The sequence below is a fragment of the Anabas testudineus genome, chromosome 18 (genome assembly GCF_900324465.2).
Source record: "Anabas testudineus chromosome 18, fAnaTes1.2, whole genome shotgun sequence".
Taxonomy (NCBI): Eukaryota; Metazoa; Chordata; class Actinopteri; order Anabantiformes; family Anabantidae; genus Anabas; species Anabas testudineus.
In genome coordinates, this window is record NC_046627.1 from 14513712 (window position 1) to 14532854 (window position 19143).

Consider the following 19143-nt stretch of genomic DNA (forward strand, 5'->3'; position numbering starts at 1 on the left):
GTTAGTGTCTCCTGGGCAACCACTCTGATTGTCTGTCCCTGCCTGAAGTTCCCCATCACACCCCACCTACTACCCCTTCCCATTTTCTCTTCCCTTCTTTGGTTGTTCATAAGTCTCCTCCCTGGGTAAAGGGGACTGGCTTTTGCATGTAAGCCTCAGTCTGGTACTTGAGGGTGTTTTTCTCTGGGCTGTCTAGAAAAAAAGTGAGGATGAAGAAAAACATCTTGAACAACTTCTGTTTCTCCTATCAGAATTGTTTATGCTTCTTTACTCTACTGATGCTGCTCCCTAACATGACCAGTCTAGCAGATAAATTCAAGCAGTTACATTAGTAAGGTGGCAAAGAAGAGACGACAGCCACTGGATGGAGAACTCAAGCAGCAGGAAGTGTCTGCTTTGTAAGGCAGGACAGTGAGGTACAGCTCAGTGCCTGGGATAGGGGTGAATGTACCCATTTGTCTTCATTTGGGAGGACCGGCAGACAGGGTGGGGGTGGGGAATCTATCCGAGAGAAGTGGGAGGTGCCGGTCCTCCAGTCAAGTGGCCTCAGGGGGATTTGAAATGCTTTTGGGGTCCTTCCCAAAAGCCTGGGAAAGTGTGGTGAAGCTGAGATCTTAACCATAGACTAATGACAAAAACTGAAGTCTTTAACAAAGTGTAGCCACGGACGCAAAACTGAGTCTCCTGCTGAAATACACAAGAAAAGCCTTTTCAACACAAAGCCTGCGCCTTACAATGCAAAAGAAAGACCCTGTCCCATTTTTTGACGGATGCAACAGCGCAAACTGTGACAAGCAAATTAAACACACTGTAGCTGAGCAAAAGAGAGAGTTGTAAATTTTGTTGAGAAAGACGGCATCCACATTTCTCAGTGGCCTCTGCTCTGAGTTGCCTTGTTTCCATGGAGATTTATGTACACATGGCACACAAAAGCGGGCTAAGGAGGTAACATGGCCTGTTTAAGCCTTGAGGTATTTGCTCGAGCAAAACCCTGCTGCTAATAAAACAAGCTTCATACTGAGCCAGGCAACCTGGCTGTACTGCACCCAGGTTAGTGTTTGAGGAAGAGCAAGAGGGAAAAGAAGGCAGAGCAAAGTCAGATCACATACAGCCAAAGATCTTAGAGAGGGAGTGAAAACGTTTAGAAAGAAAGAACGTAAGCAAGAAAGGAAGAAAGAAGGAAAGCGAGAAGCAAGAAAGACAGAACACTGCGAAACATAAATAGCTCCAGGGTTAAGAGAAAAAAGATCGGGAAAGACATTTAGTGGGAAGCGGAAATCAATAAGGCAAACAGTGAAGCTGGGAGGGAGTTCTAAGTGGATTAGATTGAGAGAATGTGTTCGATAGGTTATGGCTCTGAGAGAGAGGTAGCCAGACACCGCAGGCTCTATTGCATACTAATAAGGAAGCCAGAATGGAAGCTAAGTACAGGGTTGTGCAGTTCACCCTGAAGAGTCTATACGGCTCTGGAGTCATCATTTAAGGTTTTTCCCGGGATTTGTACCTCACGGCCTTCCTGACTTTGCTCTGGATGTTAAAATTCACATCCAAAAATAAAAATTCTCGCAACTTGCATTCCTAAGACGTTTCCAATTTCATCACAAACTTGAAATTAAAGGAATCTGAATTACTTGACTTAACCCCAAAAGGGAAGACAAACAGTGTCCTTAACGCTGTCTGCTTACAACAAGTTTTGTTTCGCACTCCTGGCACGAACCCAGCCACTCTTTCTCTGGCCAAGCGCCTGGGCCCGGGACAGCTGTCATGGTTGGAGTCTCGGGCTTGAGGGAAAGCCAGGGAGTGAGAAAAGAAAAGAGACTGGGAGAGAGAAGGAGTGAGAGAGTCGTTTGGCCGGGCAGTGTGCCGCAGGGGTGATTCCTGATGGCAGAGGAGGATAAGGGGATGCAGGGAGGGAGGGATAGATGTTGTGCTTAGTCACAGACCTCCACTGTGACCCAGAAGGTCAGGCCTCCGCTCTGGCCGCCTGACCAAAGCCTCTGAGGCAGCCAGGCGGAAAACAAGATGCAAACAGCTACCCCACGCAGCGTGGCAAGCAGGCAGTGGCCGGTCTTGAAGATATGGACCAACCAGGCTACTCAGCCCGTGGGACTGGAGAGGAGGGTAAGGAGGTGTGGGAGGGACAGTCAGTGGTGCCTACTCCTCCTCACTTAGGCCAGTGAACCAAGCGACCACCAGCCAGACCAGAAGGAGTGGCGGAGAGAGGAAACACAGTTGCCAGGAGACCACCGGTGATCCGGCCACGGTTTGACCTCGATTGAAGAGGTCAACAAGGGGGGCTTATGAGCAGCTCCTCCATTTCCTCCCCTGACCAGCAACCCCCCCCCCCCCCGACCCAGGCAAAAAGTCTTCCTCTTCCACGTGCCCTGGGCCTGCAACGGCGCATTTTCACTGATCTGTTTTGCTCAATTAAACTTCAGAGGACACCCTGCCACATCTCTTTGCAAAGGTCACGACCCCAAGGGCATAGGTTAAGTCTGGCGCTCGCAAAACAAGGTCTCCATTAACATGGCAGCATGTATTCAAAGGTAATCCATTCATTTCCACAAACTATTATGACGGTGCGGAAAAAAAAAAAGTAACATGACTGAAGGGGAGGGGGAAGTCAAGGTAATGATGTTTTATGGCTGTGTTAACTTTCAGCACCAGAGTAATGGGAAAGCTGCTTGACCTTGACCTCTTTCGTCTCCCACTGGTCTACCTCAGCAATCCTGTTCTGTCACTGCTTATAAGCAAACGTAACGACAACTCCCACAATACTTAAATATATATTGTTGTAATTTCAAACTTCTACAATCACTCCCATTCTCTTTCTATTCCCATTTCACTTCTGCTGCATCTTGTCTAACTCAATTATAATTGAGGCAGTTTGGAAGAAATGCACAGCAGATCATTGCCACAGCATTTTTTCATTTCTATTTGTTTAAGTATCTCAATCACATTTCTTTACTACTTTATTTTCATGTTTTTTTAAATGAATGTGTGCTAACAACAAAACATTTAAAAGGTAAGGAGCGAGGGAACTTTCAGCGAAAACGACCACATTCTTATATTTGTTGAGGAAACAGCAAAGCAGCTCGACAAAACTAAATACAAACGCGTCCTACACTATCCTAACATGTCCCAACATGCCGATTATCGACATGCCTTGTTACAACTATTCCATCAAGCTGTCAAACTGGATATGCAAAATATGAATCCAGGTGGGCAGAGGCGATGAGTCCAGGAACAAAAAAAAGAATTACACTTGCCCGTTTTATCAGATGCACGATAAAACAGTGCATTGGAGTACAACGGTGGTGTGTATGTGTGTGTGAGAGAGTGAGAGAAGCCAGGGCCCTGTATTGAACGCAGCCTGCCAGTTGGCACAATGGATGCCACAACCCCCACTCTCAGCCTCAGCTTACTTCCCAGTGGGCATTCATCTGGGCATGCACATGGGTGCTACAGTCCTGCCTGGCTAAACACGTCTGTGCCCCAGAACAAGGGGGCTGAGTGCCCTCTCTAAATTCACCCCAGCACACTCGCTGCCAACCTGCCGACCTTTCTCAGGCAGTCACTCGCCGGAATCAAAAACAAATACGCTGAGCGTTGTGATTTTTTTTTTTTGCCATGAAAAATAACAAGAAAAAATACTGTTGTGTAAATAAGGGCAGCAACATATTTTATATTACCCAATTACACAACACGGCAGCAGTGAGCCACTGCCAGATAGCAGCCCAGAGAGAACAATATTAGCAGCACAGTCTGGATCCATTTTCCAGCGCTTCGCACAAATACCAGGTTCCGTATCAAACACAGTCATTTGCTAGTTTTTTTTTTTTTTAATTGTTGTTGTTTTTTTCGGGGGTGTTTATTTGATTGTATGTTTGTTTTTTTTTCGTGCAGTTGCAGCAGAACAAAGGCGGCAGCTTCCATTCTGCCACTGTCAAAAAACTTTCCAACGTGCCCACTGCATTGCGGATGCCAACCAACGAATCAAAGGCATGCTGCAAGCAGACAAAGAGGGTTTGATGCCAACCTCCAAACCTCTAACAACCATTACTGGTGATTTGCACTGCCTCCCTGGCACGGTGCAAAACAAAATGGCGCCGCGTCGCACGATACCACAATATGGCTGCATTGTCTGGAGATGGGTACCGCTTGGTAAATTGAAGAAGAGGAAAACACGCTTTAGCTTGCAAAAAAAAAAAAAAAAACGAAGAAGGAAAAAAGAAGCGCCGCCGTCTATGTGATCCCGGTAAAAGAATGTTATTTTGAATTTGCCAATGTTTCAACCAACGGTAGAAACAACAGCAGATTATCGCTCTGATTCGTAACGCGATGCTTAGTCTGTCTGAATTTATTTACTGGCGAAGGAGAACTTTATGTTCATCACTTAACACAAACCAATAATTTATATAAAAACTTGCTACATACCAAACACGTCTTCCTAAAATAACAGCTGATGAAATAGCACTTATAATGTAAAATGCAAGCACTAACTTACAATTTAAATATTGCATGTTTATGAACTAAAGAGCTGTTCTCGAGTTAATGCTGAACAGTTAAAAATGCAGCAGATGCAAAGTAGAGGAGCGGTGGCATCCTACAAAAGACACAAAAGAGGGTCTGATGCCAACCCCGGTGCCAGTGGCAACCATTATTGTCTCTGTGCTGTGCCTTCTGCTTTCCCTGGCACTTATCAAACACAAAATGGCGCTCAAGGTTTGATCATAATGAGCTAGCTACACCACCACCACCATCTCTCCCTCAGTAGCAAAGTACTGGTGCTTCTTCGGTGCAAGGGATTAAAAATTTCAGCCGGGAATACTAAAGGGGAGATTCCTACGGTGACGACAGATAAAGATAAAGACATGATTTATATTTAATTTCAGACTGTAGCAACTAAGTTCTGCAGGAGACACAAAGTTTCCTTTGTTAATTTTAAATTCAACTGGAAAAAATCAATCAATCTGATGTCTAAATGAGAATAAACAACATTGATTAGAGCATTTATTTTAAGGGGACCCCTATATGGCAGAATTCCTGTCCTACTTCTCTTTAAACTAAGCAGGAACTATCAAATGTTTTCCTGACCTAATTGTGGGTGTATATTAAAATACAATTCAATTTACATCTTGGAATAATATTGCATGAAAAGCGGCTTTTCAGAAAATTTATATTAAAACTGCTCATTTTGGCTTTTTGACATCAGTAAATTATCAGTGAATGCAACTTCATGATTAGTGTGTTGGTTGTTAATTTCAAATCACACACACACACACACACACACACACATACACATATATATATATATAAGTATAAGCATGTCTACGTATAATTTAATTTTGGGGAAAAGGTTTTAACACAGTCAGTTAAAATATGTACATGTTAAAACTTATTCCAGAACCCCGCAGCTAATTTTTTTTTCCACCTCTTATTTCTCACCGTGACTAAAAACACAAGCAGGATTCAGTCCTCACATCGGGCACGTCTTTCTTTCTTTTTTTTTTTTTTTCTTTTTTTTTTGAGTTTTCCTCAAAAGGGTTTAACCTCAAAGAAACTAGTTTTTCAGGAATTAAGAATGGTGACGGGTTTCCATTTCAGCACAAACACAATCACACATCACAGACGTATGTTACAAATTAGCAAACTAAAATATTAACATGGCTCACACTCAGAAAACTAACCTGTAATGTGACTTGTCAATAACCACTGTATTTGGACTAGAAAGGACCTTTTTTTAATGCAGGAAATCTCAAAATTATTCTAATGTGATTTAACAGTATAAATGTTTTTAAATGACACTGACTTTTTTGACCTAGAACAGACAATCTCAGCTTTTAAATGTCTGCTGTTGATAAAAACAGAAGCGAGATAAAGGCTTCATAATAATCTTGTGTTAGTTTAGGCTCAGTGTTACAAAACAAAGTTCATTTTAATTTACTGCAATATACTAAACTTTCAACAAATCTCCCTGCTAATATCCAGACAAATAGAATTAGTGAACAGTGTGTAGTTATACAAATGTGTGTGTGTGCAAGATAAAACATACCCAGTCCAAATTATAGTCAATGAATAATTAGTGAACATGGGAAGGAGCTACTGCTGTAGTTCAGACACATTTAAAACTCATTCTACATTTAATATTGATCACAGATCGACATTTTCTTCAGCAATGAGCCGTACGTCAACCATATAAACATGTATGCTGCACATATACAGCACTGACTATCAGGTTTCTTGTGTTTATTTGTCTGGCAAATGAAGCGGTGACTTCAGCCAGTCTCACAAGGCTTCCAAAAATCAACACATGTGACCCTTGACCTTGCCAAGCCATCATTCACACATGCGCGTTAGCTCAGACACACAGTGAAACAAACACACACAACACACACACAGTGTGAGCTTGAACCTACCTTGGTCCTGGACATAATATGCTAGAAACAAGTCCAGCTCCTTGACTGATACTGTTATGTGGTGTGGCTGGACACAAAGTGCTGGGTTGGTGCAATGTGGAGACTTGACGAGGCGCTCGCCATCTGTACTTTCCAGGGGGATGCCTTTGAAGAGGATGACCATCACCAGGTCCAGACGCCAAACCTTGTCGGCCTGCCGCAAACAGTCGATCCGGCGTATCTTGCCCTTCTGGTCCGGGTTGGACAGCACACAGCACGGGTGCTTCTTGCCCGTCACGCTGAGGACAAAGTCCTCCCGGTACTCCTGCCGAATGTCCTTACGCAGCTTGGCCAGCAGCCTGGATGCCCATTTCTGCTTAACCTCTGGTTTCTCGCTCAGAAGCTCGTCCTTCACTGCACGCTCTTCGTCCTTGGACATTCGCTTCTCGTGCTTCTTAAAGTACTTGCGTTTTCTGGCCTGGAGGTTGAACCACGTGTAGGCAATGGCACGGACGTGAGGAAGAAGTGCCTCGATGAAGGGATGAAATTCATCCTGGAGCATCCGAGGGGACACGGTGAGGAGAAAGGGGAGAGGAGAAGGAGAGAAATGTAATTAGAAACTCATGGCAGCAAGGAATATGTATTAAGTCAGCTACTAATCAGAGGCTTAAGGGAAGTCAGACAACAAATAAACAATCTCTCATAATCAGCCACATAAAATCTTTTAGGCAGTTTCAAGAGCTTTAAATCGAGCAGTTTCAGTTCACGTAGCAAGACTGGTTTTACCATCCTAGGTGTATCAAGACGTACTGCAGGTATGACAAGGAAATTCCACTGTTTATATCAACTGCCAGCACTAGAATAGCACCAAGCCCAGTGAGCGAACGCACTCGCGTCTCCGCTCTCATTTCCCGAGCATGCTCCGAGCAGGATTCCTGTGCTACTGCTGCTGCGAGCATGCGCCCCTCGCAGTTGCGCTGCACTTATCAAACTATCCACATTGCAACATGAACTCATCTCCTGTTCACAAAGGATGGAGGAATACTGGAGGGCACAGTGTGGGGGTCCAGTCACTAAGTTAGGGAGCTTCCCGGACTCCAGATCATATAAACAGCCTCATATTCAGGCTGCGTGTCTAAAATGCATTAAAAACACAAGAGGCTGAAAAAAAGGCGGCATACGACAAAGCAATTATGCGAGAGGTATTTGCAGAGGTTGAGTTAGGACTCGATTGGAGGCTCTTGCCAAATAATTTCAAGTGTTGAGGTTAACACACAGAATGACACTTGCCAGTTTTCATTCCAAAAGGTTAGTCAGTCATATTAAAATCTCCGGCCTACTTTTGTTTCAGGTTTCATCTCACTATTAATTTAAAGAGAACTTCTTATGAAACTTTAATTGTAGTTTTCTGTGCTGATGATTCAATGCAGATATGATTATTATTATAATGCGCATTTGAAAAAAATTCTTTTGCTCCTTACAATTGAAAGAACTAATTACCAACCACTTCTTTCCACAGCAACTCAGCAGTTCACTTGCCAACACTCTTTTGCACCAATAAGTCCACCGTAATTCTAAAACAAATTACAAATAGTGATCTCCTAATGCTTGTTGTAGGTGTGGGAATGTACATGACGGTGTGTTTGATTTAGGAGTCTTCAGAAATTACAGCCACTGTGAGCGAGAAGGGGAAACACTTCTCTTTGTTTTAAGTGATTAAAATGTCAAATTTAAGAAAGAAACAAACACAAGCAGCCTGTTTGCGATCAGTCAAACCACATATTGTTCTTTTTTGGACGCAGCCAGGCAGGCACGGTTATGGAAACCACAGAATCCACTCCCTATCTGTGCCTGCCGGCTGGTGCTGCTCTGGGGAGCCACGTTTCTGCTCTGCTCTTTCAGGCCAATAAAACTCTCATCTCAATATACTAATGTCAAATTACAATACCTACTTATACAGTGTGAATGAACATTTTATCGTCTGCGGAGTCCAGTTTTGCATTGTCTCCCATTTTACTACAAATACTATACCCATTCACAGTCTTTTAGAGAGCTGCCAAAAAATAATTCTGAACTTTTAATGTCGTTTCCTCGCTATAAAGTTGCCAGTTAAACTGACAAAAGAAAGCAATAAATGCTAGTAAATGTGTTCAGCAGCAAATGTTTCTGAAATGCTTTTCACTCCTGGTTTCCTATTCAAAAACACTTTAAATATTCCCTTATTTTATTTATTTATTTTTTTCTGTTCAACCAAGCTAAAGCCAAATGCTGTAAAGATAAATGACTTGGCCAGGGCCTATGCAGTGCACTTCAGCTGAGGCCATAAAAGCACAATCCTCTTAAGTACAAACTAAACCACATCTCAGTCAATCACTTACTTATGCCAAGTAAAATATAAACAGTAAAACTGAGTCAGCCAAAACAGTCAGCTCCTCTGTCCAACCGTTGAATCAACCTTATCGTGCGTTTGATCTTTCTACAGTGAAAGTGGCTTTATCTTCATCCAACTTCACTTCCCTAAAGTATAGGGGTTTTACTTTAAATGACAAAATACACGTGGAAAAAAAATGAATGGAAAAAAAAAGAGCTCATGCTCAAGGCCGGGACGCGCGTGTGTGTGTGTGTGTGTGTGTCAGAGAGAGAGAGAGAGGTTACTGGAGGACGCTAATAACCTAATTAAACCTGAGAGATACTTGTACTAATTATGAAGGATTATCAAGATGACGGTCTTGCGTTGCTATCTGTTAAAAAATCATCTTTACGCACAGATTTACGCACAAAAAAAAAACGCACGAAGAGCACCTGGCAACTTTTTTAGAGGCACATTCAGATATTAAATCATTTGTCATTTGGAATTTCGGAGTAATCTATAATAATTCATGTGAAAATCATTATAATTATGGCTCACATGTATGGATTCTGGATTCTAACAGCCTTAGAAAGACACATTATTTGTATGAACGATGAAAGTATTCCGCACGGACAAATACAAAGAACTTTCTATTTCCTGGCCGCTGTCTGTGGCAAATGAACAAATCCTAGTAATTTAAAGTACACGATTTAAAAAAAAAGAAGAAAGAAAAGACACAAATACCTGAGTGAGACAAATTGGAGAATACATGACGAGTCGCCTACAGAGAGAGTGAGTGTACTTGGACTGATTCCTCGGATCAGTTTATCGCGCCATTCCTCGACGCGACGTGCACCATGCGAGAGTGTGGAGCAGCTTATCCGCGTAAAACACAGAAAAACAGATTATCCAAGAACATCCATGAATTTCTGCGATCCAAAGATTGTCGTCTCCGCTGAGAGTGGGACTTTTTTTTTTTTTTACGCAGAGTTGTTGTTTTGTTTTTTGTTTTTTTAAAGTGGACATGCACAGCGAGGACTCGCACACTGTGCTCGCAGTGCCGGTACAAGCGCTGCTGCTGCTGCTGCTGCTGCTGCGTACTCCTCTAATACGTGGTGTCTTTGCGCAGCGATGTCTCGGTGCAGCGACGTCTCGTTCATAAAGAATCAAAAATAATTAAAAAAAAATGAAGCTTTGTGGGATGCTTCAGAGTGCTGCCGAGTGTGTGATGTTCGTCCCCTGCTTTAACCAAACTTGATATGAAATCGACCGGTGCACCTTCGGTCCTGCGCGATTCCAGCAAATCAGACCCAACTTTTCTTTTTTTTCTTTTTTTCACCCACGTAATTACACAGTCACACTCCTCCTCCTCCTCCTCCTCCAAACACGCAACCCCTATCCACCGTGCAGCAACTTCTTCGCCTCCTCGGCTATCTGAACACACACACACACACACACACACACACACGACACAATTCATTTACCCCCCTTCGCTCCAAGCAGAATTATTTTATAACCTTCGGGGACTTTGGACCACAGCCTCGGCCACATAGAAACGGAAAAGGAAAATTTCCCTCCGCAGATCTGGCACCCTTCACCCCCGAGCTCCGCGTCAACAACATGCGCTTTTTCCAGTTTGGGGATAATTGAACGCAGTGTCTGTGGTTCCACAGTAAAAACTAACTTTCGGTCTTTTTAGTTTGTCAGTCATGGTAAACAACAACAACAGCTCAATTTATTCGCCTGTGCATCTTTAGGAAAAACGTGAAATAAACCACAGTAAGATGAGAAGAGTGGATGTGAAGCTGAACTACTGAGTGTGTCTGAGTGGAGATTTAAAAAATAAAAGTACCACTCATTTTAAAGAAATATAAATACAGCTGGGAACTTTTACGCATTAAAGTTGAAAGGATTTTTTAATTCCAAATTCCATTTTCAGCTCTACCTGAGCACCTGAATAACTTTTTTTTTTATTATTAGAAAGTTGCAAAACACTGTTAGTTAAGGTGTGTATCGTCACACTGCAGCAGTGATGCTGAACGGACTGGTGGTTGCACTGTGTGTGTGTGTGTGTGTGTTGCTGTTTGTGTGTCCTACAGAGCTGTCAACAGTCCGCACAGAGTTCATTTGCCAAATTAAAGGGAACGGGATGTTAACATAGGCTGCTGGAGAATCGGTGCCAAGTTTAGCACAATTTTGGCCCGACCGTGCCAGTGTTGTGGTGCGCGTTAACCCGTGTTAACCCGCTTTACCACACGAGTCAATCGCGGCGACGGAACAGCACAGTGCAACAGTATATATTACAAATATATATATGTTATTCACAGACACGGTTATCACAACATTTGCAAGCAAACAACAACAACCCACGTTCACGTACCATTGCACTGTACTGCATGGATTAATTGGGAATCCTGGCGCCTGGTTGAAAACACACAAGCCGGTAGCTTCACATTTCTCACGTTCAACTTTGTGCTTTGGAGGGTTTTTCTCTCTTGCAGAGCCCGCAACAAAAAAAAAAAAAAAAAAAAAAAAAGTGAACACCGGAAGACAGTTCTTGGCAGATAGCGGTGAAAAGAAATTAGGAGCAACTCGCGGGGTTTTCTCTTTTTTCTTGTCTTCCTTCCTCTTCAAGTCTTACGTTTTTTGGATCGCTTTTTGAGGCTTGTTCACTGAAGTTGAACGCGATCCAGAAGAGGCTGAGTTTTCGGCACTGGGCTGGTCTCCGCCTTCACTTTCACTGTCTGACTGAGAGCCGCCCTCCGGCTCCCGGCAGCCGGCCGTCAAGTTGGAGTCCGAGTCCGACGACTTCGTTTCCGCTCGGGCTTTTCCGCGTAAGACGCTCCCGAGGGCGCTCTCGTGGCACGATGTGCGCGCAGAAATTGCCTCTGGCGCACGGGGTCGCGCATGACACAACATTAGCACACATATAACCTCCAAAAAAAACAACAACAAATGAACATCAAAAACAGACACAAAACAAGCAAAGGGTCCTGTTTTTTTCTCATCTGACTCTCCTCTGGTGCCAGTTTTATTATAGTCGCTTATAAATAACCCAACTAGATGCAGTTGGCTTACTGCTTTTGCTTTATAAAGGGACTAAACTGAGGTGTAATGTGCTTCAAACTACACACTGCATCTTGTTCAACTACTGTAAATGAACATGCAGCGTGCTCGAACCTTCACACGTCTTATTTTGAAAGAGAGAGCTTCAGTTGTCCCGGGTGTCTTCTTGTTGTTTCCGCGCAGCTTTACACAGGTCAGTTTTGTAATAGTGTTTTCATCCTGGCCTCTCATTGGCCGACAGCGGTGGCCCCGGGACTCTGTACCCTGGGCCCCTCACTTCCTCTCCCCTGACATGCTTTTTGGTGCCTGACAGAAGCGTGAATAGGGATGTAATCACTGACTGATGGAGAAAACCACCACACTGCAGTAATCACTGCTCTAGCACATAGAGTGAGAGAAATTCATTCTTATTAGTAACATTAATAATAATATTATTATTAGTCGACACCAGATATTTAGTTTAGTTAATTATTTTGTTGCTAACTACCAATTTTACACTTACTTAGCCCATTAAAGTATGATTTTCTCCACAAAAATGTAATATTAGCAACACAAATAGCACCGATATACAGAAGCTACAGATGTGCAGGAACATGATGATGGTAAAATTACCACAAACATGTACTGATTAGACATAATGGATGCTCACCAGCACAGTAACAACACTTTACTGGGTGGTCTGACAAGGATTTTACTACTCCTTAATTGTTATTATTAAGACACTAACCCACTATCCACAATATCTGAAAACGTCATCTCATCTCATGTGGCTCCGATTTATGCATCAAACACTCACATGGCTTGTGACTGACTTCTCTGGATGCAGTAAATAAACTGCAGGCATATATTTGTAGTGAAAAAGGTCATAAAGGACTGATCAACTTCTGTTGACGTGTCAGTGATTCAAACTTTCCTTGCAGGAAAGGTACTTGCTGCGTCAACGTTGAATAGATCTTGTCCTTGTGGCACTAATGCTATTGAAACATTTCTTTAGACTCTTTCTAAATTGAAATGCGAAGCCCACTCACAACTAAACACGCAGTTCTTTTTGGCGTTTTAAGATTTAGTTCATCTGAGGGGTTTCTTTTATTTAGCCTGGCCTCGCTGATATCATTTGGGTGAAGAAAGAAACAGAAACACCTGATAAAGTAAAGACAATTCAACAGCAGCTCAAACTACAGCTTCAGCAACACTCGGACCATGTGAGTCAACATCTCTCAAACAAGAACTGAAAATCCTCACCTTCATGGGAGGGAGGATTTATTAGCAGCATAGATGGCACTGATTTTAGTTATGTGTACCTAATATGGTACACATAGCTATGGTTAGGGTGCCAGAAGTCATGGCTGGGGGAGGTATTTTGAACCAAGCACACTATTACTCAGTCAGCCAGATAACATCTAAAAAAAAAAAACATTTAACAACCTCTCTGAACAGGTGAGCTGACAATGCAGCTTTCTGGAAAACCACCTGCTAAACCTGTCTTTCACAAAACAATCCGATCTCTGTTTGCACTTTCAGTACTTAACGACACACATAATGGAGCTTTTAAAAAAATGTCATTAAACTACCTGCATCACACTGCAGATATGAATGCAGCTGAACTACCTGCAAGCTACTGCAAAATGTAGTTAAACTACTAGTTTAGTTACATGCCAGCAGTGACGCACATGGCACAAGCCCTGGCACACTCACTGCTGAATGTGGACCTACCGCCCTCATGTGGTTACAACTGCTAATTGCTTGTTTGGGAAAAAACTGAAGCTGTATGTGACTTGGATATCTATTCTTTACAGGTTGTACACAAGCCTAAAGGAGAATCACAAAGTAAATTTTTCTCTGCTCCTCTGGTTAGAATTATGGTCTCTACAACATGAAGAACGTGTTTTTATATGTTATGATTTTCCCAGACAAAAATGACAATGTTTACATCCTCGTATACAACAAAAGACAAATATCATGAGTACAAATATTCACAACAGAAAAAAAAAAGCCTTAACAGTGGCACTGTTGTGCTGATGTGTCCCAAATAGTTGAAGCCATTCTAAACCTCTGTGAACTATAAAGGTGGTGTTACACCACTAGGTGGTGATAAACCTGTTCCTGCAGTCAGCACCGGTGACATCTGGCTGTTTATTATATAAATATGTTTGACTTTTAACTTCATGAACCAAAATATGACAGATTTTCTAAATGTGTATATTTTATACAGCTACTCAAGGACACTGTAAAAAAAATAAAAACGTTTCAAGGCCATAGATTTCAAGTTTAAGTTAAGTTAGGTGATTTAATCTTATTTCATAAAGGGGGACTTCACCATTTTTCCACTTGCTTGCTACAGCTCTAGTTTGGGGATTATATATATTTGACCTCTCTCTATCCTCCTTTTATTAAAAGAAAGAAAAGTTCCTAGCTGAAAGCTCTTCCAGATGATGTCACCTAGAGCAGAAGCATTACAGCTCCTGTATGAGCCCTGTGCTTAATTTGTGACTATGAACCACACAGGATTTGGCTGCACTATTTGTGCTTCAGTCTGTGTGAAGTCATTTCCTGTTATTGCACCATTTCGTATAAACCTTTCATAGCACCTTTATAATTTCATGACAACAGATCTGTTCCTCTATGCTGAACTCTCATGTATTCGAACCTTCTCATCAACTTCTATTTCTGACCCTAAACTATTTTAAATGTCCCCGCATCTGTTAAAAGCATCAAGACAAGCAGCAGGGAACGTCATTTAAAAACAAGAACAGGACTTCAAAACTTAAAAAAAACAACAGGTGACACAGGCTCATCCCTCTCACCTCGCATTGAGACACACAAGCATACCTCAACTTAAACTCTGGCGATGGAGAATAATAAAAGCTCGCCTGTAGTCAGACAAGTAAATAAATATTCAGAAAGAAATGTCAGCCTGTGTTGCCTCTTCAGCATGGGAAAGGCGCGGGCTGGACAAGGGCTCTTTGTCCGACACTATCAAATTAACGCTGCAGAGGGTGCACAGAGAGGTGCACTTGAGGAATGCTCTTACACCGAAGGAAGGCTGAACGCTTCCTTTAGTGATTTGTCTTGAAAGAAGAAAATAGTATTCGCTTTAAAGTCCATTTCTACCTCGTCTCTCCATAAACAATCAGAGAAATATCACCTGCAGTCAAAATTAAGTGTAACAGCGATCAGAGTTACAGCTGATGGCCTTAATGAGGACGTTTATCAAGAGCTAAGGATGCTCAAACCCAAAAACTGAAAAATCAAACCGCTTGTGCCACAGTCTTTGGCACACATCCTTCACCTCTGCAGATGTGGTCTATCTTGACATGGACACAGGCAAAAAACAACAAACAAACCCACAAATAAAAGTCCCAGAAAGATGTTACCACAGTTGATTTCAGGATCTGAGGTTAAGAGAACTTAATATTTAAGTCATTTTGACGCAGGTTGCAGGATCTTTCACATCATATCATCACATGACTTATCACATACTCACAATGAGATAACGTCTGCTCCAACTCTACAGTATTTTAGACAGAATATAACTAAAATATTAGCTTTTTTTTTTTTTTTTAAAGGTTGATTTTGAGTCATGGTGAGTTAAGAGGAAGACATCAAGACAAAAGCTTCCACTTACCATCCACCAAGTCCTGGCTGACATGTCATAACAAAGCTGCCACTTAATGGACTTCTCTGTCAGTTTCCCTGCCATCATTGTGCTCCCGGCTCTCATCGGACGCAGCCTGGTGGACGACAAGACACCTAATCAAAGGGGCATCAGTGGAGGCATGCTGTGCCACATGTAGGCCAGTCCCTGACAACGTTGCATCATGGGAAAAAAAAAATATCAGCAACAGCTTGACCACTGACTTGAACCTGACTGTGGTAATTACAAGAGCCATGACCCTGCAACCCTCACCATCCCCCCTCCCACACTAACCTCCTCCCCTTGCTCTCTTCCCCCCCTCCTCCTCCCCTTTCTGCTTTACACTTCTAAAAAGTGCTGGAAACTGCACAGGGATGAATTACAACTCGCTGTAAAAGCTGTAAAAAAGCGCCTTAACTACAGTGATTTAGTTGTTTTTTGTCCATTAAAGGGGTCTTTTAATGGTCTAAAGAATTATGTGCAAAAATAAATTCTCCCCCTCTCACCTTAAGCGCACTCACACACACATATGTCTTTCCATTTTCAAGTGCACGGGAGGATAAATTGTGTGCACTGTTCGGACAGAGTCAGAGGCGAACTGAGTCACGGTTGACATTTGGCCCGTGTTCGTCTCTCTGTTTCAACCTTGTGTGAGTAAAAGCCTGCCAGTGCTGGGAATTATCCATTAGAGATCCAGGGCAGCTTGATATCACCGTGTGGCATCGAGCTAAAGGTCATTAAATACAGTGAGATGGCTCGAAATGGTGAGATCCTCCTGAGTGTTTGCATTGAAAAAGTAGTGATGTGAATTCTTTTTTAATAAAATATTACAAAAAATATGACTCTAGCTCCAGGCGACCCCATTAATTGCCATTAAACCAAACATCAAGGAGTGGTCAGGAAAAGCTGTTGTATTAAATTTCCCCGGAGTGTCAGGGCTTTATTGGAACTGACTGTATTTTGATCCACGAATTAAGACATTTGGCGTGTCCATGTAAATGTTATCTAAATGCCAGCTGAAAAGACCTTTTCTCTCCTGCCACATTCCAATCCTCCTCGCTGAGGCCGCTCGCTGGCAGCTGGATTTCCCCACAGGGGCGGTGGGTGGACTTAGCAACTGTTACTTAGCATTAGTTACAAGAAATAAGAAAAAAACAAACTGTGTAATTGAAGACAATGACTTCCTTCTTTACACTGTAGGTTTTTGGTGCACATGCACTCAAGTGAGATGTTTTTCGAGCGTTATATCTTATAAACCTCACATGATACAACAGACATTTCATTGTAAATAGTCTAAAACACAATGGAAATGAGGGGAACCTGCAGCGTGTTTGTCCAACGACTAATTGTACTTTTAATAAGTACCTGTTCAGGGTTTGACCTTCTGAGAACACCTGACTTTAATAAAGCACTAATTAGGAGCTTAATGAGGATCCGGCCAATTTAATTGGCTCTTAAACACGCAGAACAATAAAACACTCAGCAGTCATCATGCAAAGCAAATGTCAGCTCGCAACAGAGAAAAGGTAAATGAATATTACAGTGAGGGATGTAACGCTACGCTCCCTGAGCACTGTGGCGTATACTGTCCATAGGACTCCGATAAAGCAAGAACTGAGCATTTTAGTGAGTCTGTATATTATATTTAGCATTTTATGAGGCCTGTATTATTTATATTTGAAACGATAACTGGTTAAACATGCAGAAGCGATTCATCAAGATTCCCAAGGCAGTGTCTAAGAAATCTTGGCAATAAGGATGAAAACTGAAAAAAAAAAAACCCTACATTTTATTTATTTGACAAGAATTTTTCTGCTTTCTGCTACAGAAAACTACTCATTACTCCTGCCTCTCAGAGAGCGAGCTCTGAAATACAGTGGGTTTTTACAGCCTGTGTTTTTACTGTGACGCTGTCAGCGTGTTTTATGCAGCACTTGCCCTCTAAAAACCCAAGTAAGACTTTTATTTCTTTTACTTTTATTTAGTTTATTTTTTCCTTATTAGAGATTTACAACTTTTAGGTTTTTGTTCATGAGGTATCTGGGATAGTGTTTAACCTCTGGGATACAACTGACCCCCAGATACAGGTATCCTGACAGTATAGTATACATAAAAAAATAAATTAATTAATGTTTGTTCATGTCCATACAACAGATAAAACATGTAATTCTTGCCTTATTAGTTTTATCAACAAGACTTTATGGTCCAATTTGCTCATTTCTGTTTGTCAAAAGCAAAAACTTTTACATGTTTTGATAATAAGGTCAAAGGAAGAGAAAAGTATAAAGTCTAGAGAAGAAGAGTTAATGCAAACTTTGATGATTTTAATGGGAAAAAAATGTAACACATTTAAAAAGCAACACACATCAGTCAGTTGATGCTGTTGATGCTGAAACCGACTTTGGAGAAAGGAAAACGTTCAAGCTCACACACAAGCGCCACGTGAACCGTATTGATTTTGAGCATAAAATCGATAGATATCATCGTCTTGATTGGATTAACCGTTTCGAGTTCAACTTTTAATTGGATTTCTACTTTCTACAATGAGAGCTCCTTTGAAAATCAATAGGCCAATCAATACCTCCACGTTCAGGAAGTTCAGCTGAAAAATGGTGGGAAAAAGCAAACACCTGCCACCAGCAACCCGCACACATGACGTCTAGCAAATCTAATTACAGTATCGAGGTTGGGAAACTTGATCAATAATAGGATATTCATATTTTTTTGTGTCAAAGTGGAATCAGACCTTTAGCAAGAAGCTCAAATTTTAAAATTCAAAGTATTTAAAATGTAGTTTGTTCATTTTTTGTGTTCTCAAATGACAAGAAGCTTCAGTCACTTTAACCACAGATTGCTGCTCGTCAAACGTTGGATCTTCTCTAAAGTACTACCTTGAACAAAAAAGGCAGCACCTTGGGGAGCTGGGGATGGCCCCAATCACCAAATCATTTAGGAATGATTTAGGCCCATATGGATAGAAATCTAAAAATGGTCCTGCTAGCCATAATTAGTGATCCAGTGATAAATTCTGGACTTAATCCTTGCCTAGGCTTGGCAAAATGGCAGCAGAACACGCCAAGCCACTAACTCCAGTCCTAGACAGGTAAACAGTCTTGCATTTGAGAGATAACAGTTTCAAGCATAGTTTATGTTTATAAAGCATGTGGCTAATTATTTCTTTTGTTCAGCCAGATGTCATGGACTGTAAAACTAGCAGGTGGTCACTTATTTAATTAGTCCAGTTGACCAACCATTACCAGAGATTAAGAGCACTTCGAACCCATGCTGCAGCAGACTGCTATTATCGAGACCAGGCTCATTAAAACATGCTGGCATTTTCCTTAGAAACAACTTTATTATATTATATTTAGTCCTGTTTTCTAATAAAGCAGCAGAAAGTGACATTAGAAGATTTGAAGACATAGTCTGGTGGACCTGTGTCCAAAATGACAGGAGATGCTTTTTGATTTAAAGAGAGTATTCATCTCTATTTGCTAAAACTACTGTACCCCTGGGATAGCATCAAATACCAGCTACGGATAAGTGTTTCAAAGCTTTGTATTGTCATTTTGATGATCACTGAAAAAAAGAAAAAAGCTGTTTTATAACTGAGGTAATTTTAGTTTAAATGTGTAATTTTTGAGTTTCTTGAACCCATGATCCAACCATTAGTCTGACTTCAGCTCAACAAGCTG

General features: G+C 41.7%; 1 protein-coding gene across 6 annotated transcripts in view; it reads right to left on the reverse strand.

The window, feature by feature from the left end:
* LOC113157301 (nuclear factor 1 B-type) overlaps nucleotides 1–11477 on the reverse strand; it is a 62580-nt gene extending 51103 nt beyond the window's left edge. For 4 of the 6 annotated variants that reach the window (XM_026352708.1, XM_026352704.1, XM_026352706.1 and 1 more), the window contains exons 1-2: nucleotides 9493–9869; nucleotides 6420–6951 (exon numbers count right to left, since the gene is read on the reverse strand). In XM_026352708.1, the coding sequence (XP_026208493.1) occupies nucleotides 6420–6951; nucleotides 9493–9519 (559 nt within the window). In that variant the 5' untranslated portion in view covers nucleotides 9520–9869. Of the gene's footprint in view, nucleotides 1–6419; nucleotides 6952–9492; nucleotides 9870–11128 lie in introns of those variants that run through there. The other 2 variants (XM_033326579.1, XM_026352705.1) reach the window with 1 other exon arrangement.
* Between the last annotated feature and the right edge of the window lie 7666 nt (nucleotides 11478–19143).